The sequence below is a fragment of the Canis lupus genome, chromosome 5, assembly GCF_011100685.1.
Source record: "Canis lupus familiaris isolate Mischka breed German Shepherd chromosome 5, alternate assembly UU_Cfam_GSD_1.0, whole genome shotgun sequence".
In the NCBI taxonomy this organism is placed as follows: Eukaryota; Metazoa; Chordata; class Mammalia; order Carnivora; family Canidae; genus Canis; species Canis lupus.
In genome coordinates this window covers 32,440,422-32,466,936 of record NC_049226.1, presented here as the reverse complement: position 1 = coordinate 32,466,936, position 26,515 = coordinate 32,440,422, and the positions used below count along the sequence as shown (strand labels likewise).

Sequence of the window (26,515 nt, the reverse complement as noted above, 5' to 3'; positions counted from 1 at the left end):
GGGCTCCCTGCTCGGCAGGGTGTCTGCTTGTCCTTCTCCCTCTGCCCGTCCCCCCAATCCTGTGCTCATGTTCTCTTTCTCTCTCAAATAAATAAATTCTTTTTTTAAAAAGATTTTATTTATTCATGAGAGACACAGAGAGAGAGAGACAGAGGGAGAAGCAGGCTCCCAGGATTACCACTTGAGCTGAAGGCAGATGCTCAACCACTGAGCCACACAGGCATCTCAATAAATAGAATCAAAAGAAAGAAAAGAAGGAAGGAAGGAAGGAAGGAAGGAAGGAAGGAAGGAAGGAAAAGAAAGAAAGAAAGATGGATGTATAGCCACGCTGTCTTCTAGAACTCTCTGTGGGGACAGAAATGCCCCATGTCTGTGTTAAAACCTCATCCACTAGCTACGTGTGGACTTTGTATTTTATATTTTATTTCATCTTAACTTTCTTTCAAGAAAAGAAGAAAGAAAGAAAGAAAGAAAGAAAGAAAGAAAGAAAGAAAGAAGGAAAGAAGGAAAGAAGGAAAGAAGAAAGAAAGAAAGAAAGAAAGAAAGAAAGAAAGAAAGAAAGAAAGAAAGAAAGAAAGGGAGAAAACAGGCAATGGTTAGAGTCGAGGTGGGGGTTCCCTGACCGGTACAAATATTTCACAGTAAGAATTTATTCCCGTCAGGGCAGGCAGGGACTATTTTATTCTTCTTCCACCCTCAAGGATTTGCATAAGAGTCAAACACTCCAAAGGAACCTGAGAATGGGCAAAAGGGTAACCCTTTGGGCCAGGGGGTCTGGGACCTTCTCTCACAGCACCCAGAACTGCTGGAGTCATGGCAGAAACTTTGAATTCCCTTACTTCTCCATTCATTCAGTGAATACCTACTGAGTCTCTTAAGTACCAGATACTCAGAGACTCGAGACTCAGGGGTGGTGAGCTTAACGGTGCAGTCCCTTCTCCGCAGTTGGGAGGTGGAGGTTACCAGATAATCAAACAAATATACAATGTCGGTCTGAGTGCTCAGGCCAGTACCTGTCCAGCCCTTGGAAGTGACGGATTTATGAATGGTAGTGGGTTCGAAAGTAGGAGCAGCTCCTGAGAAAATGCCTGGGCAATCTTTGTGATTTTGACCTTGTGTCTCTGGAATCTAAGAAAAAGAGGGAGGACAAAAAAAAAAAAAAAATTAAAAGGGAAGACGTATGGAAGAATGAGCTAGGTGTGGATCTGGGCCTGGAGGGAAAGCCCTAACCCAAGGCTCTCCTCCTCTGGCATTCCCACAGCCCTTGGTGAACTTGGGTGTTAGAAAGAGAAGTCCTCAAGTTTCCTAGAACTGGGCCACAGGTGTGAGGAGCAGGGCTGGGGACAGAGTACGGACCCTGCTCACAGAGAAAGGAAGCTCAGGGAGCTGGTGTTCCCAGACATCATTCATTTTGCTCCTTCATTGCTCTCTGCTGGGCCCTGCGGCCAGGGCTGGATGGGGAGGGAGCCCAGCAATCCCAGGCCAGAGTGACAGGCCCTGGGAGAGGGACTGAGTGAGCACCTAGGTCAGGCCAAACCTGCCAAGCCTGGCAGGTCTTTGAGCAAAGGGAGACACGGGAGCTGAGGATTCTGAAGCAGGACTGGCCCTCAACAGGATGAGGGAGGGTCTGGGAGTTCTGTGCACAGGAGATAAAGAAACGGTAGCTGGGTATCCACCCTTCTGGGCTGCTCCAGACCCTTGAAAATAATATCTCGAGATGGAAGAGGTGAGGTGAGGAGCAGATGACATCCGTGCTCAGAGAAGAAAGATCCCAAGGGCAGACGGGAATGCTGGCCGCCTCGGGGGTCCCAGGCCTGTTCACCTGTCCCTGATCCCAATTCCCATCCCATTCCTATCAGTCTTCTTGTCACCTGGCCTGAGCAGGGATCTGGCTCTACCTCCTTATGGGGCATCTTCTCTGCTTCTCCCCTCTGGGCTCCCCTCTACCTAGCACTTGTCGCACAGACCATGTGGCTGTGTCCCCCACCAGACTGTGACAGCAGGGTCTTTCATAGCATCCATCATAGAGCTGGCTCTGCATGTTTTCAGAAGGAATGAATGGGGGTAGGGGAGGGCACCCAAGCAGGAGGAACTGCCGGGTGCTCAGAGGGAATCTAGAAGGAAGAGTGTCGTGAAGCAGTGAGAGGGAATTTGAAGCCACAGGTTAAAGGATGCACTGTAGGCATGTTCTGGCCACCTTGTCTTGACGGCCCAGGAAACAGGCCCCAGACCTGTGAGCCCTCCTCCCTCCCCTGCGGCCTCCTCCGTTCTGCAGGATGCACAGTCCTGCTTAGAATACCAGAATCTGGGGTGCCCAGGGGGCTCAGTCAGTTGGGCGTCTGTCTTCAGCTCAGGGTGTGATCCCAGGGTCCTGGGATCATGTCCCACATTGGGCTCCCTGCAGGGAGGTTGCTTCTTCCTCTGCCTATGTCTCTGCCTCTCTCTCTGTCTCTCATGAAAAAATAAACAAAACCTTAAAAAAAAAAAAAAGATTTGAGATAGAGTATCAGCAGAAGAGGCAGAAGGAGAGCGAAGACTCCATGCTGAATGTAGAGCGCTACGTGAGGCTCGATCTTAGGACTCAGAGATAATGACCTGAGCCCGAACCAAGAGTCAGATGCTCAACAAACTCCACCACCCAGGCACCCCTACCTGAAATCTTTTAAGAAGAAGACTTGCAGGGCAGCCCTGGTGGCCCAACGGTTTAGCACCACCTTCAGCCCAGGGTGTGATCCTGGAGATCGGGGATCCAGTTCCACGTCGGGCTCCCAGCATGGAGCCTACTTCTCCCTCTGCCCGTGTCTCTGCCTCTCTCTCTCTCTCTCTGTCACAAATAAATCAAATCTTAAAAAAAAAAAAGAGGAAGACTTGCAGAATTGCCAACAAGCACTGCAATCATCATTATAGCTCCTGGTGCCCTTGTGCTCCTTCCTCTCTGGCCAGAGGAACAGGCCCAATAAATGTCCATGAAATTAATTCAAAGTAGGAATCCCTGGGCCTGTAGGGTGGATATTGTATTATGGAAGTTGGGAGCTCAAGAGGTGGACGTGTAGCCACGCTGTCTCCTAGAACTCTCTGTGGGGACAGAAATGCCCCATGTCTGTGTTAAAACCTCATCCACTAGCTACGTGTGGACTTTGTATTTTATTTCGTCTTAACTGAACTTCAGTTGCCATAGGTGGCTGCTATGTTGGGCCATTCAGACCTGAGTCAGGATGAGTGCTTGGGGCTCGGATGGGTGGGGAGGGGTTCAGATGCAAGGGCTGGATCTGGATCTTAGGTCTTGAGAACTCATTCAATCTTGGGTCTTTGAATTTTACCAAAGGAGCCATTAATGGGAAGTCACTGAAGAGTTTCAAGCAGGATGTAAGTTTCAGAGGCCCCTGGGGGGGCTCATTTAAGCATCTGCCTTCAGCTCAGTTCATGATCCCAGGGTCCTGGGATCAAGTTCTGCACGGGGCTCCCTGCTCAGCGGGGAGGCTGCTTCTCCCTGTACCCCTCCCTCCTACTTGTGCACGCACTCTCTCTCTCTCTCAAGTAAATAAATAAAATCTTAAAAAAAAAAGAATAGAATGTTTCATTCACTCGATCATAAATTTGCTTAGCTTATTTGTTGACCTCTTTCCCCATGTCTATCCCTTCCCTTCTGTAGGCAATCCTGCTACTGTAAATCTTTGTCTTTATATATTCTTTTTTTTAATTTTTATTTATTTATGATAGTCACACAGAGAGAGAGAGAGAGAGAGAGGCAGAGACACAGGCAGAGGGAGAAGCAGGCTCCATGCACCGGGAGCCCGACATGGGATTCGATCCCGGGTCTCCAGGATCGCGCCCTGGGCCAAAGGCAGGCACTAAACCGCTGCGCCACCCAGGGATCCCTGTCTTTATATATTCTAACGAGACATAATTTGTTGTTTGTGGGACTGTGTCTCTTTTTTTAAGATTTTATTTATTTATTCATGAGAGACACACACAGAGGAGCCTGATGCAGGACTTGATCCTGGGTCCCCAGGATCACACCCGGGTTGAAGGCAGCCGCTCAACCGCTGAGCCTCCCAGGCGTCCCTTTTTTTCTTTTTTCTTCTTTCTTTCTTCTTTTTTTTTTTTTTTAAAGAAGGACTGTGTCTTTTTAAGTGAGATTGATATTTCATTTGGTTTCTTATTCTTTTTACTTAAGTGTTGTGTTGTTAGGTTCCATCTATGTTGCCACAGAGTGTTGAACCTGTTTCCCTTTCTCCTCCTTCTTCTTCTTCTTCTTCTTCTTCTTCTTCTTCTTCTTCTTCTTCTTCTTCTTCTTCTTCTTCTTCTTCTTCTTTCTTCTTTTGAAATTTGAGACAGAGAGAGAGGGCAAGCAGAGGGGAAGGGCAGAGAGAGAAGCAGGCTCCCTGCTGAGCAGGGAGCCCAATGCGGGGGCTCAATCCTAGTACTGAGATCATGACCTGAGCTGAGGGCAGATGCTCAACCGACAGCCCCCCAGGAGCCCTGAGCTAGTCACTGCTAACTGCTGCATGATACTCTAGGTGGATGCCTACCACAATTTACCCCCAGCAATGGGTGCCCAGGTTGCCTCTAACTTCTCGCTTCTTCATTCCCATGCACACCCCCTTGCAGACCTGTAAAAGAATCTCTCTGGGTCATGTGTCCAGTGGATAAACTGCTGGCCATGGAGAAAGTGTATACTGAAGGCGCCTCAGAGGGGCACCTGGGTGGCTCAGTCGATTGAGCCTCCGACTGAAACTCCAAAACTCTTGGTTTCGGCTCAGGTCCTCATCTCAGGGTCATGAGATTGAGACCCAGGTGAGAGAATCTCTATTTGAGATTCTCTCTCTCTCTCTCTCTCTCAAATAAATAAATACATCTTTGAAGGTGCCTAGGCATTGCCAGGAAAAAAATATGCATTTCAGAAAGATGTCTCTGTCTGCCTTCATTACTTCCTTTACAAATATTCACTGTTCAGCTCCTAGATGTTGGCTACAGTTTTAAGAACTGAGAAGAGAGCGGTGAACAAGACAGATAAGATCTCAAACTTACACAGCACAAGAAACTAAAAACAAGAAAATATCAGGTATGGGGATCCCTGGGTGGCACAGCGGTTTGGTGCCTGCCTTCGGTCCAGGCATGATCCTGGAGTCCTGGTATCGAGTCCCACGTCGGGCTCCCTGCATGGAGCCTGCTTCTGTCTCTGCCTCTCTGTGTGTGTCTATCATGAATAAAAAAATAAAATCTTAAAAAAAAAAAAGAAAAAGAAAATATCAGGTATGGATAAATACTGTCCTGGAAATCAAGCAGGATGGGAGGACAGAATGTCCCCAAGGCTATTTTGCTGGCGAAGTGCTTTGTGCAAAGTGGACTCCAGGGGGCAGTCCCAAGGGCGGGTGAGGAAAGCAAGTAGGCAGAGGCTTCAGAAGTGATACAGGTGAGAGCCTCCCATGGTGTGAACCCCATGGGGACAGTAAGGCTCATACCTCTGTGTCTGGATATAGGGGAGCCCTTTGCCAAGATGGGGGGTCCCAGCTGGCAGCTGGCTATCACGGGTCTGGAGCTCAAGTGATCTGGGCTGGGCACAGACTGGGGGGAGTCCTCTGAGATTGCGCTGGCCATTGGCCCCTTAGGACTGCCGGAACAAAGTGCCACAAACTATATGCTTAAGAAGACAGAAATCGGGGCACCTGGGTGGCTCAGTGATTGGGTGTCTGTCTGCCTTCAGCTCAGGTTGTGACCCCGGGGTCCTGGGATCAAGTCCCACATTGGGCTCCCTGCAGGGAGCCTGCTTCTCCCTCTGCCTGTGTCTCTGCCTTTCTCTGTGTGTCTCTCACAGATAAATAAATAACATCTAAAAAAAAAAAAAAGAAATTGATGCTTACAGTTGTGTAGGAGGGAAGTCTGAAATCCAGATGTTGGCAGGACAATCCTCTCTGCTAAGCCTTGGAGAGAGCTGGCCTCTTCCAGCTGTTGGCCGCAGGTGCTCCTCGACTTGCAGCTCCTGATGCTTGGGGCTCTGCCTGTCATCGCCGGGCCCTCTACCTTCGTGTCTGCCTCTATGGTGGCTGTTTCCAGTTGTTCCAGATTAGGGGCCACCCTAGTGATGTCATCTGAACTTGATTACATCTGCAAAGACCCTATTTCCAAATATGGTCCCATTCACAGATGTGGAGGTTAGGACTTCAACATGTGCTCCTAAGGGGACACAAAATTTGACCCATCACAGGGTCGTATATGAAGCCATGGGAGTGGGTGGGCTCTCCAAAGGAGAGGTCATAGAGTCAGAAGACAAGAACAGCTAGGGACTCTGGCCTTTAGGAAGGCTGAGGAGTCCAGGAAGAAATCCGAGAACGAAATGGTCTCCAGGTACACCTGCCACATAGGCCAAGGTGGAGGAGGAAAAGGAAACAGGGTATCCATTGAACTAGGTGGTCTGGCAGGTGTCTGTGTATTTCCACAATACTAGGCCAAGGGAAGAAGCAGGGCTTGGGTAATGCCGACAGGCTCTCAAGAAATGTGGCTTAGAAGGAAAAGCGTGACATATGGAAAGAACTAGAAGGGTTGAAAAAGAATGGTCCCAGCACAGTGGAAGGAAGGAGGGTGGTAACTGATTTGCCCTGGAGTTGGGCTGCTCTGCTTGTGGGGCCCCCCTGAGTGCGTTCCACAGCTGTGCGGTCTTGGCCTGGTTGACTCCACCACACCTCAGTCTCCTTGTCTGAAGAATGGGGCCAACTCCAGGACCCACCTCTCAGGGCTGCAGTAAGGAATTCATGATTGAGGGTGCCTAAAATGCTTAGCACAGCGTGTGGCACATAGTTAAGCACTAAATAAATATTAACTCTTGTTACCATCTGGTTAAAAAAAAAAACCCACAACCACCACCACCCACAAGACAAGGAGGAGGTTTCAAGGAGGTGGTAAGTAATATCAGAGGCGGCAGATGGGACACGGAGGCAGAGGGTGGAGGAAAGGTCAAGGATTTGGCAGTGCCTGCAGAGCTTGGAAAGCTGGGACAGCCACTCAAGGGCCATCAGGAGATGAGGTGAAGGCTGTAGGTCCGCGGACCTCTGTAGGTCCTCTTGGCAGCAGCTGAGAAGACAGAGCAGGTGCTGGAGGAGAGAAGATGTAAACTCTGGTTTGGGCCATGAGGAGAAGGTGTGTGTGTCGGGGGGCGGGGTGGAGGTCACTGGGAGCATCTTAAATCTCAAGTGTCTCCATTTGGGTGATACCACACAGCGTCACCTTTGTGGTGCCACGCCTGGGTGGCCAGGGGGCCTCCTGCAAGTGAGTGATGGGCCCCAGAGAACCATCGTGTGTGGGCACTGGCTCAGAGAGCAGCGGTGGGGGGGAGGCGAATGAGGAGTTTACAGGCAGGTTCCTCGAGGGTCAGAAGCCTGCGTGGGGCGGGGCAGGGGGACCAGCTAGAGGGAGTGGGCTCTGAGTCTGCTAGGAGGGGGGAGGGGCTGGGCACACTGGCTTCAGAGTCCTCAGCGGCAGGTGGCCGCCCAAACTATGAATAGAATGACCTGGTGGCAGGAGAAGACCGTCCAGAAAGGACTGAGGCTGGTGGAGGAGGATGAGCCACAAAAGGAGAGGCCCGAGAGCATGGTGGGAGCCACAGCAGGAACACTTGTCCCAACCGAGTAGAAAGAGAAGCAGATGCCAGGCAATGACTGCCCCCATCAGCAAGGGCTCGTGGACCACTGCTGAAGACAGCTGGGGGGCAGACACCAGATCTGGGGTGGTGGGGTGTGAAAGACACAAGAGGAAGTAGACACCACCCTAAAGACTGCTTTCAGGAAGTCTGGTGTTTCTTTGATAGAGCTGCAAAGGACAACATTTAAGGAGGGAGGGCTTTTGCTTTAATGTATTAATTTTTAAAACAGGGAGCATGGGGTGCCTGGGGGGCTCAGCGGTTGAGCATCTGCCTTTGGCTCAAGGGTGTGACCCTGGGGTCCTGGGATCGAGTCCCACATCGGGCTCCCCGCAGGGAGCCTGCTTCTCCCTCTACTTGTGTCCCCCTCTCTCTCTGTGTCTCTCAAGAATAAATAAATCAAATCTTAAAAATAAATAAATAAAACAGTGAGCAAGTCAAGCAAGACGGTGAACTTAGGTGGACAGGAGCTAACGGGGAGGCAGTGACAGAGGAGGAAGTCTTTTGGCTAGAATGGCCAGGAGCCCTTGTTAGTTCTAGCCCTGAAACATATTTAAATCACTGGAAAATCACACCTGCAAACCCTCCAACTGAACAGGCACATTGACTGCTTGTCGCCGGGGCACCTGCTAATTCCTGTCCATGGATATAGACAGCACGTCACTGTTTCCTGCCTCTGCGCTGTCGCAGGGCACTTGTCCCTCGTTGCCCCACGCCGGGCAGGGAGGTCCTCTTGACATCTTTTTACCCCTATCATAGGGCTCACCCTTCCTGGGGACTTCCTCTCATCTCACAGTTCGGTTAACCAGTCCGCGCCCTCGGCACCTCCTGCGTGCTCCCTCTGCCGCCCAGGCCCCTCGCCGTGGCTCCCGCTTGCCTCGCCCCGCCCTGCCCTCCCGCTTCTGCACTCCTCGGGCTCCTGGCTGGACACAGGTGCATGGGTCCTTAGCCCAAGGGAGGGGTGGTCCTCTCTGCGTCCATCCCGGCCTTGCCTTGCCACTTAGTCGTTTTCTTACCTATCCCCTGCCTTTTGTGTCCGCGCTCCCCAAGGCGCTGCGACAGAGGACAGTGGCCTCGGGAAGGGCCGCAGGGCTGGGGCGGGCGGGGGAGCAGGTGGCGACACCGCGGAGGACTGGGCGGGGGGGGGGGGGGGGGGGGGGAGCCGGTGCCTCCGGGCGCGGCCGGCAGAGGGCGCGCGGGCACCGGGATTGGCCGCGGCAGCCGAGGGAGAGCGGCCCCTGGGACCCGGGCGCGTGCGGGCACAAGGGCTGCTGGCGCTCAGAGGCCCGGCTAAAAATACGCGCGCGCCGTCCAGGTCTCGGGGCCGAAGAGGGGGCGGCCCTCGGAAGGAGCGACCTCTGCAGCCTGGAGGGAGAATGCAGCTTTGGGGGAGCCCGCAGGGCTCCCGAGGCACCTGGGGAGAGCCTCGCCCAGGCCTCAGTCTTCCCGTCTGCAGGATGGGGGCCGTGTATTTCTCCAAGAAACAGTGAGTGGCCGCTGCGGGCGTCAGGCGCGCCGCCGCCAAGTTCTTACAGCCGTGCGGTTCGGCGTCACGGGGCCGAGGCGGTGCAGGGGGAGAATAAACGGGCAGGTGCAGGAGGCGCTCAGATGTTCAAGCACGGAAAGAGAAGAATAAAGGATGATGTGCCAGAGAGTAGGCCGCCCGGAGAAGCACAGAGGCGCGTTCCAGGGGGAGGACAGTGCCCCTGCAAAGGCCCAGAGGCCGCAGAGCCTGGCCGCTTGGGGGAAAAGATGGAAGGTGGAGGGAACGGCCCGGGAGCCGGACGGGGCAGCCGGCACCCAGAAACCGTCGGGGTCCGCGGGGATGTTGGGGTGCCTGGAAGGGGTCGAGGGGAGCTCTGTTTGACCGCGGTGTCGGCCGCACGGATAAACGGAGTCGTGCATTTTGCTCCGTGGATTCTACCTCTGATGCAAAAGGGAGCATAGCTACGAGCTGGGTAGTCATCCTTGTGCAGCGCGGGCGGGTACGCGGCGTCTGGAGGGCGAGGGCAGAGAGGAACGGGGCCGACCGCAGCCGGAGCCGAGGCGGTCGGCGCCAGCCCCCTCCCGGGTCGTCAGGGGCAACCCTGGAGCTGCGCCCCCCCGCCCCGCCCTGCGCGCAGCAGCCAGGTGGCGGTTGGGGCGCGACCAGCCCGTTTGATTTCCCGCGGCCGGTGGAGAAGGGGGAAGGGGCGAGGGGCCGCCGGCCAATGGGCTGTGCCGGCCGCTGTCACGTGACGCCCGAGGGGCGGGGCCCACATGTACTTACGGGGCGGTGAGCGGGGGGCCTTGGCCTCCGCGCGAAGTCCGGGAGGCGTGGCCGGTGTGCGCGCCGGGGGAGCTGCTCCTCTCCAATTGGCCCGTGGCCGGGAGGCGGGGCCTGCGCGCGCCGCGGCTGCGGGTTGCTATTGGCCTCGGCCGGAGGCCGGCTGGCGGCGTGCGGGCGAGGCTCGGGGCGCGAGGACCGAGCCGGGCGGCGGGTTCGCGAGCCGGGGGGAGGGGCCGGGGCGGTGGCGGCGGCGGAGGAGGCGGAGGCGGAGGCGGCGGCGGGGGCCGGTACCGGACCCGGCGGGATGAGCGAGGCGGAGGCGGCAGCGGTGGCGACAGCGGCCCCCGCGGCGACGGTGCCCGCGACGGCGGCAGGGGTGGTAGCGGTGGTGGTGCCGGTGCCCGCGGGGGAGCCACAGAAAGCAGGCAGCGGGGCGGGCGGCGGCGGGGTCGGAGCCGCCTCGGGCCCCGCTGCTGGGACCCCCTCGGCGCCGGGTCCCCGCACCCCTGGCAACCCGGCGACGGCAGCCTCGGGGACCCCCGCGCCCCCGGCCCGGAGTCAGGCGGACAAGCCGGTGCTGGGTGAGGGGAGGGCGCGTGCCAGAGCGGCTCTACGGGGTCGACGGGCTGGGGGAGGGGCGTCGCGGAGCCCACGCGATGCAGGAAGCCCCCGGAGGCTGGCCTGGCGCCCGAGGCTCAAAGGACTAGCTGGGCCAGGGGGCGGCTGACCAGAGTGGGTTCCCCTGGTGGGCAATCCTGCCGTGCCTTCCCGACTGGTGCCCTGGGCACGCCCCCTGCGGCGGGAGGCTCGGCCTAGTCCCAGCCGAATCCCAGCCTGGGAAGCAGGTGCACCGGGAACCCTTTCTTTGGGAGGGCAGGAACCGGTGGGCCGGGTGAGTACCTGGTTCTAGGTGAAGGGCCGGGCTTTGTGGCTCAGGAGAAATGTGACTTAGAGTTGGAAGGGTCTCGAAAGCCTGAGCCCCCTCTGTGTGGGCGCCTCCGTTTGGTGGACCTGGGATCAGAATGCCTTAAAGCTAGCCACTGGGTGAAACCCGGTGGCTTGAAGTTAAGCTTAATAGGTAAAGGGAGGTAGATTCGATTTGGAGTGTTTCCAAACTGAGCCCAACCCCATCTCTTCCCCCCACCTTACTGCCCCCACTGCATCTCTGCCTGGCAGCCATCCAAGTCCTGGGCACTGTCAAATGGTTCAACGTCCGGAATGGTTACGGATTCATCAACAGGTATCTTAGAAACCCAGGGAGGGGGTGGCAGGGGTGTCTTCCAATCTGGCCCGTGGGACTGGACACCTTCCCCACCTCCTCTCTACCCCTGCTGAGGCACATGGTTGCAATGTCCAGCTGACGCTGATTGAAAGCATTTAACCGCCGCACAAATGGGGGCAAGATGAGCCTCCTCCACATCTCCGAGGGCAGCAGAGAGTTAATGATCTAGGAACTTGGCAAACCTGGCTCGGAGCCACCTGGCTTGCCTGTCTCACCTTGTGGTTTAGTTTGCTTCGCCTTTGGGGCAGAATGTACCTGCTGTCTGTGCCTCAGGGCTCCGGGCTGGAATCCTCCCTCATTTCCTGTTTGGGGCGGCTGGAGGAGCACTCCCCTGACTCATCTCCCTTAGAGGGCTGCTGGCTCATTTGAATCCCCCCACCTGATGGGGCTGTGGGCTGGTGAGGGGGGTGGCTGTTGGGGAAGGAAGCCAGCCCTGCCGGTTCCCTTCAGCTGGGCAGCCCCAATCCCCCCACCCCCATCACTACTGGGAGGGGCAGTAGTGGCAGATTCTGAGCAGAGCCAGGGCTCCCCCAGTGGGCCCTTCCCCATGTCCGGCAGCCGGCCTGGCCCAGCCCTCCTGGGAGGCCCTGGTTCCCTCTTAGCAGCCTGACCTTTGTGCAGCTCCAAGTGCTTTAAAGCTGGAACATTTGATCTAGGGAAGGATCCCTCTCTAATTCTGGAAGCTGAGGGCTCCTGGGACGTTCTGAAGGAAAACCTTCACATCCCCCCACCCCTGCCATGGGGTGCTGGGATCAAGTGGGGGTAACGAGCAAGTCATGATAGAGAATGGCCCAATACTCTTTCTCACTCTCAGTCTCTCAGTTTGTTGAGCCCGGGGCCTGCCCCTGGGGCTCACCTCCTGGCTGAGGGTGAGAAGCAAGTCCTGGGGGAGTTCCGAGCAGGATCGTGCCAACTTGTCCCATTCTCAGACTTGTTCTGCACCCCTATCCAGGCTGCTCTTTATCCCCCTTTCCTGACTGCAGAAGGGAAGGGCTGAAGAGGGATTTTGCAGCCATGGTGGGGGTTGGAACAGAGGGGTGTTGGCCTGGAACAGTTAGACTGAGCACTGCCAGGCTCTAAGGTGCCCCAGGAGCAGAGGGGCGAGTCCTCAGCAGGTGCAGAACTTGCCTGACTTCTTCAAGGTGACTTTGCCTGTCCTCCACCCTTAGGGAGCTCAGGGCTTTCGCTGAGGTTTTTGGTATACTTCTCACCAGTCTCTGGCTCTTGTCACACTGGGCCCCGTCTACCCCCAAGGAGTCAGGGGAGGCTGGTGAGGGTGGGCCTGCTGCTTTTAGGGCCGGGCTGGGAGGCCTCACCAAGAGCACCCCATAACCAGCCCCCTGTTCTGCAGGAATGACACCAAGGAGGATGTCTTTGTTCACCAGGTAAGAGCTAGGTTGGTTTGGGGAGGGTGTGGAGGGAACCCACCCTCTCTCTGAAGGTCTTTGCTGTAATCCTTAGCAGCACACAGCGGTTTCCTGCTCTTCCCCTCACGACAGCATGGCCAGGAGAAATGGCTTCCCCTCCCCCTCCATCAGGTGCCTGTATTCCCCACCATTGGCCCCACTTGTGTCAGGTTGTGTCTGTGAGGAATGAACTTGTTGCCCTCTGGCCGTGGCATGCTCACTACCTACACCGGGACCTGGTAACACAAGGACGAGTCCTAGGCAGCATGCGGAGGGAGCCGACACAGGCTAGAATACTTGGGTGTGGTGGTTCTCAAAGTGCTGTCCCCAGCGGCAGCAGCATCACCTGTCGTGCAAACTCTCAGGCCCCACCCCAGACCTGCTGGCTCAGGCCGACTTGGGGGCGGAGCCCAGCAATCTGTTCTAACGAGCTCTCCAGGTGATGCTGATGCAGGCCCCGGGGTGAGAACCACCACTCTGGTGGCAGAAGCTCTGAGGTAAGCAGCATGGTGCGTTTTGCTGGCTTTGCAACTTAAGACTGTCTCTGCCTTTTGTTTCGCTGAGTTCCTGTCTCTGGCCTCCCTCTTCAGAGCCTCTGAGGGGTAAAGGGAGGAGGGAGTGTGTTCTGGGGACCGGGCTCGGGGCACCAACACTGGGAGGCGCCTCCTGGGTCTTGGCTTATCCCCTACTAAACTTGGCCCGCCTCCACCCTCACCCTCGGGCTGGGCCGCAGGGATCGTCGCTGGTGAACCGAATGGAGCAGGGTGGCGGACCCAGCAGGGGTGAGGGAGGCTCCGGGCTCCCTGCCCTCACCTTTCTCCTCGCCTTTCCCCTGCCAGACGGCCATTAAGAGGAACAACCCCAGGAAGTTCCTGCGCAGTGTCGGAGATGGGGAGACGGTGGAGTTTGATGTCGTGGAGGGAGAGAAGGTTCGGGCTGCCGGAGAGAGCCCCCCCCCAGAACCCCCTTCCTTGGGCCAGTCAGCCCAGGCCATGGGAGGACAGCACTGCCTTCCCCACCCTGGTGTCCTAAGGACTGAGTCCCTCTGGTCACTTGATGACATTTGGGTTTCTTTGTCATGCACCAAGCACTCCCAGTCTGTTTTCCACGTGCCATGTCCCCTAAGGGTCCTGAGTCCACAAGGGTCCAGTGGCAGCAGCTACCCTCCTGGAAAGTCCCCTGGAGGAGGCCAGGAGACAGCAGCCGAGGAGGAACTGAATGGGGACCTTGGTTAGAAGAAGGGGAAGCAGGTTTGGGGAGGTGTGTGTGGCTGAGTGGGCACTCACTGTCCTCCCCACCTGCTTTCTCCCCAGGGTGCAGAAGCTGCCAATGTAACTGGGCCCGGGGGCGTGCCAGTGAAGGGCAGCCGCTATGCCCCCAATCGTCGCAGGTTCCGCCGATTCATCCCCCGGCCTCGTCCAGCTGCCCCGCCACCCATGGTGGCAGAGGCTCCATCAGGTGGGACAGAACCAGGCAGCGAGGGGGAGCGAGCTGAGGACTCTGGGCAGAGGCCCAGGCGGCGGCGCCCACCTCCCTTCTTCTACCGCCGGCGCTTTGTGCGAGGCCCTCGGCCCCTCAACCAGCAGCAGCCTATAGAGGTGGGAGTCCTGGGACGCAGAAGCTGCTAGCACACCTGGGAGGGAGGGGGCATCCGTGAGGACAGAGACCTCCGGGGCTCCCGAAGAAGGGGAGGAGGGCCGGGATGGGTCCCCGAGGCTGGGATCCTTGGCGACAGGTGTTGCCCCAGCTCCCCCAGGTCTCGTGTGTTCCTAGGGCACTGACGGGGTAGAGCCCAAAGAGACCGCTCCATTGGAGGGAGACCAACAGCAAGGAGATGAGCGGGTCCCCCCTCCCAGGTTCCGGCCTAGGTACCGAAGGTGAGACCCCCTTTCTGGGCCCAGCTTCCCCTTGCCTTCCAGGACTGGTCCCAGTGGGAGGGGGCATAGCAAGTCTTGGTGGCAGTGGCAGGGGCCTGGGCAGCTCAGTGGTGGCTGCTTAGGTGCCCAGGGAGACGGAGAGCAGGCCAGGCCCCCTCTGCCCGGGAAGCCCTGGGAGGGAGGGAGACAGAACACACGGGCTCCCTGCCCCCTCCAGGGTCCCCCACTTGTCTCCCCAGGCCTTTCCGCCCCAGGCCACCCCAGCAGCCTACCACAGAAGGTGGGGATGGTGAGACCAAGCCCAGCCAAGGCCCCACTGATGGTTCCCGGCCTGAGCCCCAGCGCCCACGAAACCGTCCGTACTTCCAACGGCGGCGGCAGCAGCAGCCCCCCGGACCCAGGCAGTCCACAGCCCCAGAGGTGAGGGCCTGGGCTGCTAGGACTGGAGAGTAGGAGTAAAGGCCCTGCCTGTTCCCCACACACACACACACACCAGTGAGCCAGGTGGCCCGGTCCACCACATCCAGCAGGCGCCCCCCACCCCCAGACACCCCTCTCGCTCTCCCTGGAGTCACGGCTCCACTTGTGAATGTGAACTAGGGAGGAATGGGAGGAAAAAGGTGGGAGAACACTGAAGTTGGGGGGTGTCAAGAATGAGAGGGTCCAAGTGACTGCCCCCCTTCTCTCCAGACCTCGGCCCCCATCAACAGTGGGGACCCCCCCCCCACCATACTGGAGTGACTCCAACATGAAGGACCCCCAGAGCTACCATCTGGTGAGTTGCTGTGCCTGGGGCGGGCTCAGCAGAGGGGGGCCCTGGGGTGCAGGGAGGGGTCACAGGCTGGGAGCCTGGGGCACACGGGGGCGGGGGTCCTCCAGTCACATTAGTCCGTGTCCTTCTTTCTCTCAGGTTATCTGCCAGTTTTTCCAGCTGCCTTCTACCCAACCCAGCACCCCCTCCCCCTTCCCAGAATTCATGACATCAGAACACCGGCTTTCCCCTTTTCCTTGAGACTCAGGAGGGCCGAAGCAACAGCCTTTTGCTTTTTCTCTCTCCCCTACCAAGGGGTGAAGGAAGGGATCCATCCTATTGTTCAGAGGCACCAGCTCCCTCCCCTAAATCAGGCTGAGAAGGAACCAGCCAGCTCTTACCTCCTCCTGGTTGTTTTCTTTCCCACCCCAGTTTATTTTTTGTCTCCCCCCCCTCCCCACAACCCCAGCCCCTACCTCTGAAGCCATTTTATGAACTGTCATGTGCCACCTGAGCCTCCAGTAAAAACAAAAAACAGGCTTTCCCCGTGGTCTTGGTCTCTGCCTCTTCTCTGTGGAGAATTGTTGGTAACTCCCTGCTGAAGGGGGCGGCAGAGGATGGGGCGCAGGGGTGGGGGGCAGGAGGCAGGGCCGGGGTGTCTCTAGGCCTGCAGCTCTGGGCTGTGAGATTTCACTTCTCTCAGCTGAAACCTGGGGCTGACCTCTCCTCTGCAGAAAGAGGGTTCTGGAACGTGCCCAGGGCAGCTTCTGCCACTTGGGGCTAAACTTACTGAGCATTTACTGTGTTAACAAAAGCAATGATCAGGGGTACCCAGCTGGTCAGTTGGTGGAACATGCAACTCTTGATCTTGGGGTTGTGTGTTCAGGCCCCACATTGAGTGTAGAGCTTAGTTTAAAAAGGGGGGACTGAAAAAATAAAAAGGGGGGCTGACTAGAAGCATAAGTGGGGGCAGAGTGAGCACATCCAGAGGCTTCTTTGGCAGCTGGGGAGAGACGCTCTGGTCCATCCAGCCCCTCCTGGGTGCCTCACAGCAGGATGCCATCACGTACAGTGACTTTATATATCCATCTATACATACATATATACATTTAGTACAACAGACCTTTGGTTTCTTCTCCCCACCCCTTTTGCAAACATATACAAAAATATCTGAAGGCTCCTCCTACCCCGTGTTTACAGGCAGCCTTTCAAATCCTCCTTTCCCTTAGTTGGTCAAAAGCTTGCGGGCGGCACACCCTTCAGGAGGGGCGAGGGGACAAGAGCGGGGCTCCCCCTCTGCGGCCTGGGGGAGCAGGCCCTCTCCCCTTGCATGGGCATATGGCCCTCCAGTTGAGCGAGAGGGCTGAGCCTGCCAGGAGGAGTGAACTGAGGCCTTGGGAGGTGCGGCCTGTCAGGGGTCAAGACGGGACCCCCTTCACCCAGAGTCTATGTGGCAAGAATTCAGAGAAAGTGCCAGAAAGTAGGAGGAGCCCAAGGTGGCAGGAAGCTGTTTGTCTTCACCGGTCCTGCTCCCTGACCAAAGAGTCGGCCCTAGGGCCTCTCCTCCCTGCAGCCCCCTTCTCTAGCGAGGGGCGAGAATATTCTGGAGCTGAGGCCGGGTGCGGGTGGGGTGGGCTACAGAGGAGGAAGGGGATGAGTGGCCAGAGTGGTCCACCCTGATGGCCACAGCCTAACCATGACACATAAATAATCCAAGAGTCACACGAGGGGAATGAGGGGGTGCTGAGACCACCCTTCCCTCCGGCTTCCCAGTTCCATCAGGAAGTAACAGGGAAGAGAGGGCAAAAGTGCTGCATAGGAGAGGTCTCCGGTGGGGGGCGGTGGGGGGGGGGACGAGAGCATAGCCCTCCCACCCCTGCCCTGGCCCCTCAGTCATTCTCGTCGTCAGGTCCTAAGTAATCGAGTTCCGTGCTGGGCTTCACCTCCTGCTCTAGAAGAGACGGTGTCCGGCGGAAGTCAGCCGAGATCTGGTCAAAAGTCCGGCCTCGGGTTTCAGGCACTTTTAGGAAGGTGAAGATGAAGAAGGCGAGCAGGAGAACCGCGAACAGAAGGAAGACATAGGGCCCCATGGCCTCCTGGGACAGGTGAAGAAAGAAGTGTTGAGGAAGGGGAGGTCCTGGCGGCAGGGGGGCTCCACAGACATCTCCACAGGCAGATGGCTCCTCTGTGGGGCAAGTGAGACCCCAGGAACAAGGGAAGAAAGGCGTCTCTGTGCCCCACCTGCTATCATCACCCTCCCCTGGTTGGAGAGCAGTAGCCCTCTGCAGTACAAGTGTGCAGCTGGTAATTCTGGTCTGTTCTGGCACAGTGGGTCTTGAACACCCCTCTCTCAGTACCCCACATACTTCAGCCCCCTTCCGTAGTGGTTGAGCAGGTGGTTTTCAGGGCCCATAGGGCCCACCAAAGTGATCCCCAGACAGGAGTGGGGAAAGCAAATGGGCTGGCTGTGACTTGCTGCCCTCTGGCCTACGGGGTGGGAGTGGGGACACGGGCCAGGGCACCTACCGCGATATACTGGAAACCCATGCCAATGATGAAGTTGCTTGTCCAGTTGCAGAAGCCAGCCACGGCCATGGCGGCTGGGCGGGGGCCCTGGCTGAACAGCTCGGCCACGATGAACCAGGGAATGGGGCCTGGGCCAATCTCAAAGAAGGCCACAAAGCCAAAGATGGCCACGATGGAGACGTAGCTCATGGCTGGAAGCCGCTCCTGGGGCAGGCAGGGAGGGAAAGGACTTCAGGTCATGTCTCTCTGGATCTTAAGTTGCCCTCAGTGCAGAGACCTGAAAACCCCTCCCAGCAGCTCACAGAGGAGCCTGCCACCCTAGGTGACAGCAGGCCTTTCATTGACCAGTTCTGAGTGTTGACCCTCAGCAGGCTGCCCTACTGCCCTACTCGGGGCACAGGCAATGTTAACACCCTCTTGGATGTTAGGATGGTCAGTGCTCTCTTGGTTCTAAAAATTGGGTCCCAGGGGCGCCCAGGGGGCTCAGTGGTTGAGCGTCTGCCTTTGGCTCAGGTTGTGGTCCTGGGATTGAGTCCCGCATCGGGCTCCCCGCATGGAGCCTCCTTCTCCCTCTGCCTGTGGCTCTGCCTCTCTCTCTGTCTCTCTCATGAATGAATCAATCAAATCTTTAAAATAAAATGAAGTTGGGGGATCCCTGGGTGGCGCAGCGGTTTAGTGCCTGCCTTTGGCCCAGGGCGCAATCCTGGAGATCCGGGATCAAGTCCCACGTCGGGCTCCCGGTGCATGGAGCCTGCTTCTCCCTCTGCCTGTGTCTCTGCCTCTCTCTCTCTCTCTCTGTGTGTGTGACTATCATAAATGAATAAAAATTTAAAAAAAAAAAAAAAGAAAAATGAAGTTGGGTCCTTAGGAATGATTGTTTCTGAGACTGGACACTGGATTTCCTTCCTGGCTGCCAGAAGTGTGCTAGAGCTTTCTCCCAGAGGGGACAAGAAGTGCAGCCTGGGACCCTCGGGAGCACACAGGCCAGCCCCAGGATCAAAGGCATGTTCCAAGGACACAGCCTCTTGGGGTAGTTCCCATGGGTTGGGCCTCTGGTCCCTTCCTGCTCCCCAGGCCTCACCAGCAGAAGCAGGGCTATGGTCATCAAGATGGCACAGCCACACATTCCTGCCAGGCCCAGGAGATGGAGTGTCCGACGGCCAGCCCGCTCGACCAGGAACACCTGCAGGGAAAGTCAGGGCTTGGCAGGGGCCTCCAGGGCCCAGGAAGTGGGAGGGACTGGGAGGGGCAGCCAGGGGATGTGGAGCCAACAGTGGGTGCCAGCAGTTACCGAGACCAAGGTGAAGACTGTGTTGACCACACCAGCTCCTATGGTCGCATAGGCTGGCTGCCCGACCCCTGCCGTCTCGAAGATGCTGGTTGAATAATAGAAAACCTATGGGGGGAGAAGGAGAGGGGGTGGTGGGCACGTCCCTTCCTTGCAGCCACAACAAGCCCCACTGACCCCGACTCTGGACAGAGGAGGCTTGCTGCCTTTTCCTCATCTTTGGGGCCGTCCCCCTGCCCCACCCAGAGGTTGCCTCCTACATACGGCATTGATGCCTGACAGCTGCTGGCTCAGCTGCAGCACGACAGCGATGACCAGAGGCTGCCGGTGGGTGCGGCTGCCCAGGAGCTGTAGCAGGGACAGGGGCCGCTCCCGCTCCAGCTTCCGCTTCTCCTCCTTCAGCTCAGCCAGTGCCCCAGATACATCAGCCCAGCCGGTCAGGCGCTTCAGACCTGCAGGGGAGGAGAGTCAGGGCTGAGAGGACAGAGAGGGTGCCAGGCAGGACAGGAGCTTGCAAGATGGGGTGGAAGCTCACTCTTTCTGGCAGGCCCCTCTAGGTTCCGGATTATGTAGAGGTAGCGAGGGCTCTCTGGGCAGAAGGGCAGCAGGACCAGCTGCAGGAGGGCAGGCAGCACTGTGATGCCCAGGAGGAGTGGCCATAGGGTGGTAGTGCCCAGCATGGACTCTAAGCCCAGCACCTGTGGGAGAAGCATGGGAAAGAGGGCAGGCCACTCAGCCCCGAGCCCCACTCAACCCCCTGCCTAGCCACCCAGAAGGCCAGGCCCAGTCACCTGGGCGATCAGAATGCCAATGACGATGGCCAGTTGGTTGAGTGTCCCCAAGGCGCCCCGCAGGTGAGTGGGGGCGATCTCCCCCACGTACATGGGCACCAGCCCCGATGTGAGCCCTGAGCAGAGGGAAGAAGAGAGGGCTGTGGGCAGCTGGCCACTCCCACCCCCAAGCTCAGTGCTGGTGGAGGACAGTGGGATGCTGGGCAGGGCCATGCTGCCCGTCGGTACCTGAGTAGGCGCCAATGAGGAACCGCCCAAGAATGAGCATCTCGTAGGAGGCAGCAGCATGGGCCAGGCCCATGAGGGCACCCCCCAGCACCGCCAGGACGTTGTTGACCAGCATTGCCCTCTTCCTGAGAGGCAAAGAGCGAGTGGGAGAGTTCGGGTGCCATGTAGCAGCCCCCCTCCTGCCCAGCCCACCCTCACCTGCCAGCCTCATACCTTCCCAGCCACTGAGAGATGATGCCAATGAGGAAGGAGGAGATCATGCCACCCACAGAAAAGATGGCCACTGAGAGAGCCCAGAGAGTGGTGAGGGTGCCCGGTGGAATGGAGCTGGGCCCCTGGGGCCCCTGCCTCCCCAGCCATGTCTCATTGTAGCTCTGTTCAATCACCTGGCGGGGGTGGGGAGACACGGAGCAGTGAACACTTACAGAGACATCCCTGCCTGCTGTCCCCTGCTGTCCCCAGCCCACCGTGCCAGCCGCAAGCCCCTCACCTTCTGTGGCGCATTAATGACTCCGATGTTATAGCCAAACTGCAGGGAGCCGAGCACAGCAGAGAACACGGCAAGGACCAGGGTCCCAGTGACTCGCTGCTGAGGGGGTTCCCCGTCCTGGGGGGTCAGAAGCAGAGAGGAGGCAGGTCACACGGAATCAAGATTTCTTTCCTCCATCCCGGGGGCCTGGGCCCAGCCAGAGCCTGAAGATGCTGGGTTCCATCCAACACGTTGGGTGAGGGAAACTGGACCATATTAGGAATCGAGCAAGGATCTCAGTGTAAACAGGAGCAGGAAGCACCCAGTAACCAGGCATGAAGGGGAAACTGGATGTCTGAGTCCAGCAAGCTGGGAAATGTTTGAGGGCCTTGGCCTCACCATTTCTAGGTGACCTTGGGGGCAGGCTTGGCCTTAAGACTGGAGTTCAGATTTGTGTGACCTTGGCCAAGTCACTTCCCGGCTCTGGAGCTAGGTTTCCTCTGTGTTAAGGGAGGAGGTAGGGGTGGGAGGTGTTGCCTGCTTTGTGTAGATGTCTGTGCAAGTGAGAAAAATCAAAACCCAATGCTAAGGGTATTCCTGATTGCACTCCATTCCTAAACCTGCCAGTGCCTTACTGTGGGGGCTTCGGTCCTCTTTCCTCCCCTCAGGGCTTCACTCAGCGCGCCACGGGAGGCCCCCAACAGACTCAAGAGAGGTACTTCCGAAAAGGACATCTCGGTCATTCCTCCCCGCATTCAGCCCTTGGGGTGGCCTCCCGTGTCTCCGCCCCGGCCTCCCTTCCCCCTCCAGGCTCCGACGACGCAGGGCGCGGGGAGGGGGGGGGGGCTTCTGCCTGGGAGCGCCGGTGCCCAGGGGATGGGGGCGGTGGCGGCGGTGGCCGCTTGCTGGCGGCACAGACTGTCTCCAAGCGGAAACCTGAGCTGGTGGGGGGGGGGGGGGCTGCCACTCCCCTCAGCCCCTCCACCAACCGTGGGGCCAAGGGAAAGTTCAGTGTCCTGGAGGACCGCCAGGGGTGGGGGTGGGGGCCCATGGGTGCCTCCGCTCCTCGAAAAACTTCCCGCGAGCTGGGACACACGGGCAGCTCCAGGGGGACAAGAGTGTCCTGGACCTGCTTTCTGCAGCCAGATCCAGGGGGCAGAGTGTCCCCGATCCCCGTGTGCCGCGCACTGGAGAAGGGGACGAGCCCTGGATTTGGGGACTCCCGCGGCTGCCCGTGCCCACTGACGGCCCCCACCCAGACCCACTCAGCCTCTTCGAAGGATTGGAATCGCACAGTCACGGGTTGTCCAGCCCGGGTATAAATAGCCAGGCCCCCATCCCCCCCTGCCCCCCGCGCCTGCGCAGGGACCGCCCCCTAGCTGACCCCATCGGCGACCCCAGCCCGAGAAAAGTGGGCCCTGTGCCCCCGTCCCGCCCCCGCGTGCTGAACCCTACTTCCGAGCCGATCTGCTGGAAGCCCGACGGCATCTTGTCTTAGGGACCCGATGCGCAGGGACCGCGGTTAACAGGGAGGCGACTGCGAGGTCCGCGGCCCGGGCCTGGCGGGCAAAGGGCGCGGGGGCGCCGGGCGTCCTGGAGCGGCGTGCGGAGGGCGAGCCTGGCGGGACCCACTGTCGCGGGCCAAGGATCCAGAGAGCGGCTGGGCTCCGGGGGATCTGGCGGAACCGGGCTGGGGGGAGAGACCCGAAGAGCCCCCGCTGCCCCCACGGGCCACGCCCTTCGCAACACCCATTGGCCAGGAGCCCGCACACCCCAGGAAGCCACGCCCCTCCCCGCTCTCGGGGTTTGGAAATTTGGCACCGGGGGGAGCGGGCCCGCCCGCGAGGCCACGCCTCCCCAGAGATCCCGGGGAGACACGCCCCGCGCGCGCCGGGCCGCCTCCCGCGGCGAAGTTTGGGGACAGGGGTCTCGGGACCCAGGAGGCCCCGCCCCACCTCGAGTGCACAGGGGCTCGGGGCTGCGGAGGCCCCTGGAAGGTCAGGCGCCGCGGGCTGGGGGGGCGCGGGGTCCGAGAGGAGGGGATGCGGCAGGTCCGCCGGCCCCGGGAAGATTCGCGCGAGGTGGCAGGGGAGCACTGGCCTGGAGTAACCCCCCGCGGCTATTTTTAGCTCCCACGTTGGGAGACGCCAAATGTCAGGTCCCGGGTGTCCCGGCCTGTCCCCGGGCGGGGGAGGGCAGGGCGACGGAGCCTTAAAGGGTCCGAGACACGCTTCCCACGCGGGGCTGGCCCCGGGGCACAAGAGATTCCGTTCCCAGCGTCTTGGGCGTCTGGGCTCGGTGGTCCTCCCTTCGTGTGTCCGTGCTCCAGGCCCTGCCCATCTGTCCCTTCCCCTACACGCGTTCCCCACGCTGGTTCCTGGGGGCGGCCCTAGAGGCCGCTGCTCACACCAACCACGCCACCAGCCTGAGGTCCCCGAGCTGCCTCGAACGTGCCGGCCGCGTGGACCACTTAGACACGCTCTCTGGAGGCCGCTCCGGGTCTGAACCTGTAGCGAGGAGGGCGCGACCTAAGAGTTGGCGCGTCCTGAGCGGAACGCAGCGGTCGGCGCGGCCAACCGGCCTCCGAAGCACGGGACTGTGGTGCCACCTGGAGGGAGAGCGCAGATCCGCCGCGGATGAGGGCAGAGTCGTAGGGTGAGGGGAGGCGTCCCTCCCGGTTCCTCCCCGGCAAGGCTCCCATACGTGCTCCATCTGGAGCTCGGGATCCCAGGGTTGGGCTGCCACCTGCACCGGGCAGCTCGCGTGCGCCGCACGTGCGAACCTGTTCCTCCTCCTTAGGGCCCTCACACCGGTGGATGTCCCGTTGGCCACCCTGTCGCTCCTGTGAGAATACTGGAGGTCGAGCTCCACTCCTCTCCTCTTCCACCCCTGCCCCCCATCCCCACCCTTATCCAGTTATTAACCGCATCGGTGTGCTGACCTCCTAAGCTCATGTTCATCTGATTTTCTCCACCTGTACAGCTGCCACTTGGATCCAGACCATCATGACCCCCTGCTCCTTCCTTCCCCTTAGGAGGAGGGCTGAGTTCAATGTAAAAAAATCACTCATCACCCTTGCCCCAAAAGTCAATGGTTCTTTGCTGCCCCTACTGTCAAGTTCAAACCCATTGGGGCGCCTGGGGGGCTCAGAGGTTGAGCATCTGTCTTTGGCTCAGGGCATGACCCCGGGGTCCTGGGCTCGAGTCCCATATTGGGCTCCCCTCAGGGAGCCTGCTTCTCCCTCTGCCTGTGCCTCTGCCTCTCTTTGTGTGTCTCTCATGAATAAATCAATAACATTTTTTTTAGAAAAAACACCCCCAAAACCAGTTCAAACCCCTTTTCAGAGTGACCAAAGCCTCCTGCCTTCCTTGTCATATCTCTGCCTCACCTTCTAGTTCTACTCAACACCTAACTCCTTATACCCAGAACACACTATGCCATCTCTCTCCTGGGTGCCTCTGATGGACAAAAGCCTCAGGCTGGAATACTGGAGGACTCCTATTCACCCTTCAAAACATGCTCATGCCCTTTGTGAAATCTTTGTTGGCTTCCTCCAGGAGAAAGAAAAGAAAAGAAAAGAAAAAAGAAAAGAAAAGAAAAGAAAAGAAAAGAAAAGAAAAGAAAAGAAAAGGAAGAAAGAAGAAAGAAAGAAAGAAAGAAAGAAAGAAAGAAAGAAAGAAAGAAAGAAAAAAGAAAAAAAGCAAACCATGTGTCCCCAGTGTAGTAGAGTGTCACCATTTCTTTCCAATAGGACAGCCTTGAGAGAAGGTCACTTTGTTTACCGCTATGGACCTAGCACCCAGCCTAGCAGTTGGCACCTAGCAAATGCTGAATGGATGAAATGAGGGGTCTGGTCCTTATAGCCAAGAGAGCAGGTTGGGGGGTGATCACACAATGACCCTTCTAGGGGTTTAACCCCCTCCCCACCCCACCCCCAGAAAAGTAGAATCAAAGTAAGTCAGAGCTAGAAGTAGATAGATAGGGTAGTTTGGAAGTGATGGGGAAGTAGAAGAGGAAATGAGAGAGATCAGGAGAGCTGGCAGGGAGGAGGAAGAATGGCCTGGAAGGTGGGAGCGAGGGTGCTGATAGAAGATGGGAAGGGAAGGAGAGGCACAGGACGCAGGGCAGGGAGGGGTGGCGAGGTGAGGACCTTGGCTGGGGTCCGGGGGTGTGGATCTTGCCGAGTGATCTTTGGCTCATTCAATGGAACCAGCTGCAGCCCTTCCTAAACTCTGCCTTCTGCCCCGGGGGGCGGGGGGTGGGGGCCTCATCCCCTTGGGCTTTTGTCTGCCAAGCTCCTGGGACCACTGCCTTCTGCTCAAAGCAGGTAAGAGATTGGCGGGGCCGGGGGGGGGGGGGGGGGGGGGGGGGGGGGGGGGAAGGCAGCAAAGCGGGGGACCCCTACAGGCACACTGGCTCCGGCTCCTACTCCACAGGCCCACTTTGCTTCCAGGTCCTGTAGGGCAACCTTGCTTCTGAACTCCAGCAATGCTGCTGCCCTCCTTGTCTCTTTGCCCCGTGTTGTCTCTAGATCAGGGTCTTATCTGCAGAGGATCGAATTCACGACACAGTTCTTTGGACATTGTGTTCTCTGACCTGTGTCTTATTTTATTTTATTTATTTATTTGTAAGATCTTATTCATTTGAGGGAGAGCACACAACGGGGGGGGGGGGGCGGGCAAAGCGAGAGGGATGAGTAGACTCCCCGTCAAGCAGCGAGCCCAACGCAAGGCCAATCCTGGGACCCTGAGATCATGACCTGAGCCGAAGGCAGATGCTTAACTGACTGAGCCACCCAGGCATCTCCCTTATTTTTATTTTATTTATTTATTTATTTATTTATTTATTTATTTATTTATTATTTATTTATTTATTTATTTATTTATTTATTTATTTATTTAATGATAGTCACAGAGAGAGAGAGAGGCAGAGACACAGGCAGAGGAAGAAGCAGGCTCCATGCACCGGAAGCCCGATGTGGGACTCGATCCCGGGTCTCCAGGATCGCGCCCCGGGCCAAAGGCAGGCGCCAAACCGCTGCGCCACCCAGGGATCCCTATTTTATTTATTTATTCATGAGAATACACAGAGAGGAAAGAGAGAGAGGCAGAGACACAGGCAGAGGGAGAAGCAAGCTCCATGCAGGAAGCCTGACGTGGGACTCGATCCTGGGTCTCCAGGATCACGCCCTGGGCTGTAGGTGGCGCTAAACCGCTGAGCTACTGGGGCTGCCCCTTATTTTTATTTTATTTTACTTTATTTTATTTTATTTTTAATTTTTTTAATTTATTTATGATAGTCACACACACACACACACACACACACACACACACAGAGGCAGAGACACAGGCAGAGGGAGAAGCAGGCTCCATGCACCGGGAGCCCGAAGTGGGATTCGATCTCGGGTCTCCAGGATCGTGCCCTGGGCCAAAGGCAGGTGCTAAACCACTGCGCCACCCAGGGATCCCCTTATTTTTATTTTAAAAGAGATTCTCGGGGATCCTGAATAAGGATTTGTGTGTGTGTGTGTGTGTGTTAACAGCTTTATTGAGGTGTTGACAAACAATAAACTCCACATGTGTTCAAATGTACAATTTGGTAAGTTTTGACAGATGTCTACACCCATGGAACTGTCATCAAGAGAATGAGCATATTCATCTTCCCCCGGCAAATTTCCTTGTATCTCTCTGTAATCCCTCCGCACCGCCCTTGCACCCCACCCTAAGCAGCCAGTGCTGTCCTTATAGAACACTTTGCATTTTCTGGAATTTCATGCAAATGGAAACATACAGAATTTACTCTATCTCTCTTTTTAAAAAAAGTTATTTATTTTAGAGAGAACAAGAGCACGAGTAAGGGGAGGGGCGGGGGGAGAAAGAAATCCCAGCAGACTACCTGCGGAGTGTGGAGCTGATCTCAATCTTGGGCTCCATCCCACCACCCTGAGATCATGACTTGAGCCGAAACCAAGAGTCAGCCACACAACCTACTG

The 26,515-nt window shown here is 57.5% G+C and overlaps 2 protein-coding genes and 1 long non-coding RNA gene across 6 annotated transcripts; 1 reads left to right on the top strand and 2 right to left on the bottom strand.

The window, feature by feature from the left end:
* Positions 1–481: 481 nt before the first annotated feature.
* On the bottom strand, positions 482–8,775 carry LOC111095872. 3 transcript variants are annotated; one of them, XR_005359459.1, is made up of 3 exons: positions 8,653–8,773; positions 5,865–7,091; positions 482–1,128 (listed from the first exon to the last, which is right to left on the bottom strand). It is a non-coding gene; the product is annotated as an uncharacterized LOC111095872 (long non-coding RNA). The 3 variants fall into 3 exon arrangements; XR_005359460.1 differs by lacking the exon at positions 8,653–8,773 and adding an exon at positions 7,509–8,552; XR_005359461.1 differs by having other exon boundaries at positions 492–1,128; positions 5,865–6,177; positions 8,653–8,775.
* A 1,400-nt stretch (positions 8,776–10,175) lies between these two features.
* On the top strand, positions 10,176–15,771 carry YBX2 (Y-box binding protein 2). Of its 2 annotated transcripts, none has more exons than XM_038536649.1 (9): positions 10,176–10,486; positions 11,082–11,145; positions 12,539–12,572; positions 13,433–13,522; positions 13,907–14,191; positions 14,367–14,470; positions 14,725–14,890; positions 15,161–15,245; positions 15,381–15,771. In XM_038536649.1, the coding sequence occupies exons 1-8, from the start codon at positions 10,210–10,212 to the stop codon at positions 15,209–15,211; spliced, it is 1,071 nt and encodes a 356-aa protein (XP_038392577.1). In that variant the 5' UTR covers positions 10,176–10,209; the 3' UTR covers positions 15,212–15,245; positions 15,381–15,771. The 2 variants fall into 2 exon arrangements, with proteins under 2 accessions (XP_038392577.1, XP_038392576.1); XM_038536648.1 differs by having other exon boundaries at positions 14,710–14,890; positions 15,381–15,765.
* A 507-nt stretch (positions 15,772–16,278) lies between these two features.
* On the bottom strand, positions 16,279–22,204 carry SLC2A4 (solute carrier family 2 member 4). The gene is given in 11 exon segments (NM_001159327.1): positions 16,279–17,317; positions 17,748–17,951; positions 18,829–18,930; positions 19,039–19,143; positions 19,300–19,487; positions 19,571–19,733; positions 19,827–19,942; positions 20,055–20,179; positions 20,268–20,440; positions 20,545–20,661; positions 21,979–22,204. Coding segments are annotated over 11 exon segments (1,533 nt in total). The 5' UTR covers positions 22,012–22,204; the 3' UTR covers positions 16,279–17,110.
* Positions 22,205–26,515: the final 4,311 nt, after the last annotated feature.

Coding starts and splice junctions, on each gene's coding strand:
- YBX2 (XM_038536648.1), top strand. CDS start 10,210: ATGAGCGAGGCGGAGGCGGCAGCGGTGGCGACAGCGGCCCCCGCGGCG. Junction 12,573..13,432: donor AGGATGTCTTTGTTCACCAG/GTAAGAGCTAGG, acceptor TTCCCCTGCCAG/ACGGCCATTAAGAGGAACAA. Junction 14,891..15,160: donor GGCAGTCCACAGCCCCAGAG/GTGAGGGCCTGG, acceptor CCTTCTCTCCAG/ACCTCGGCCCCCATCAACAG.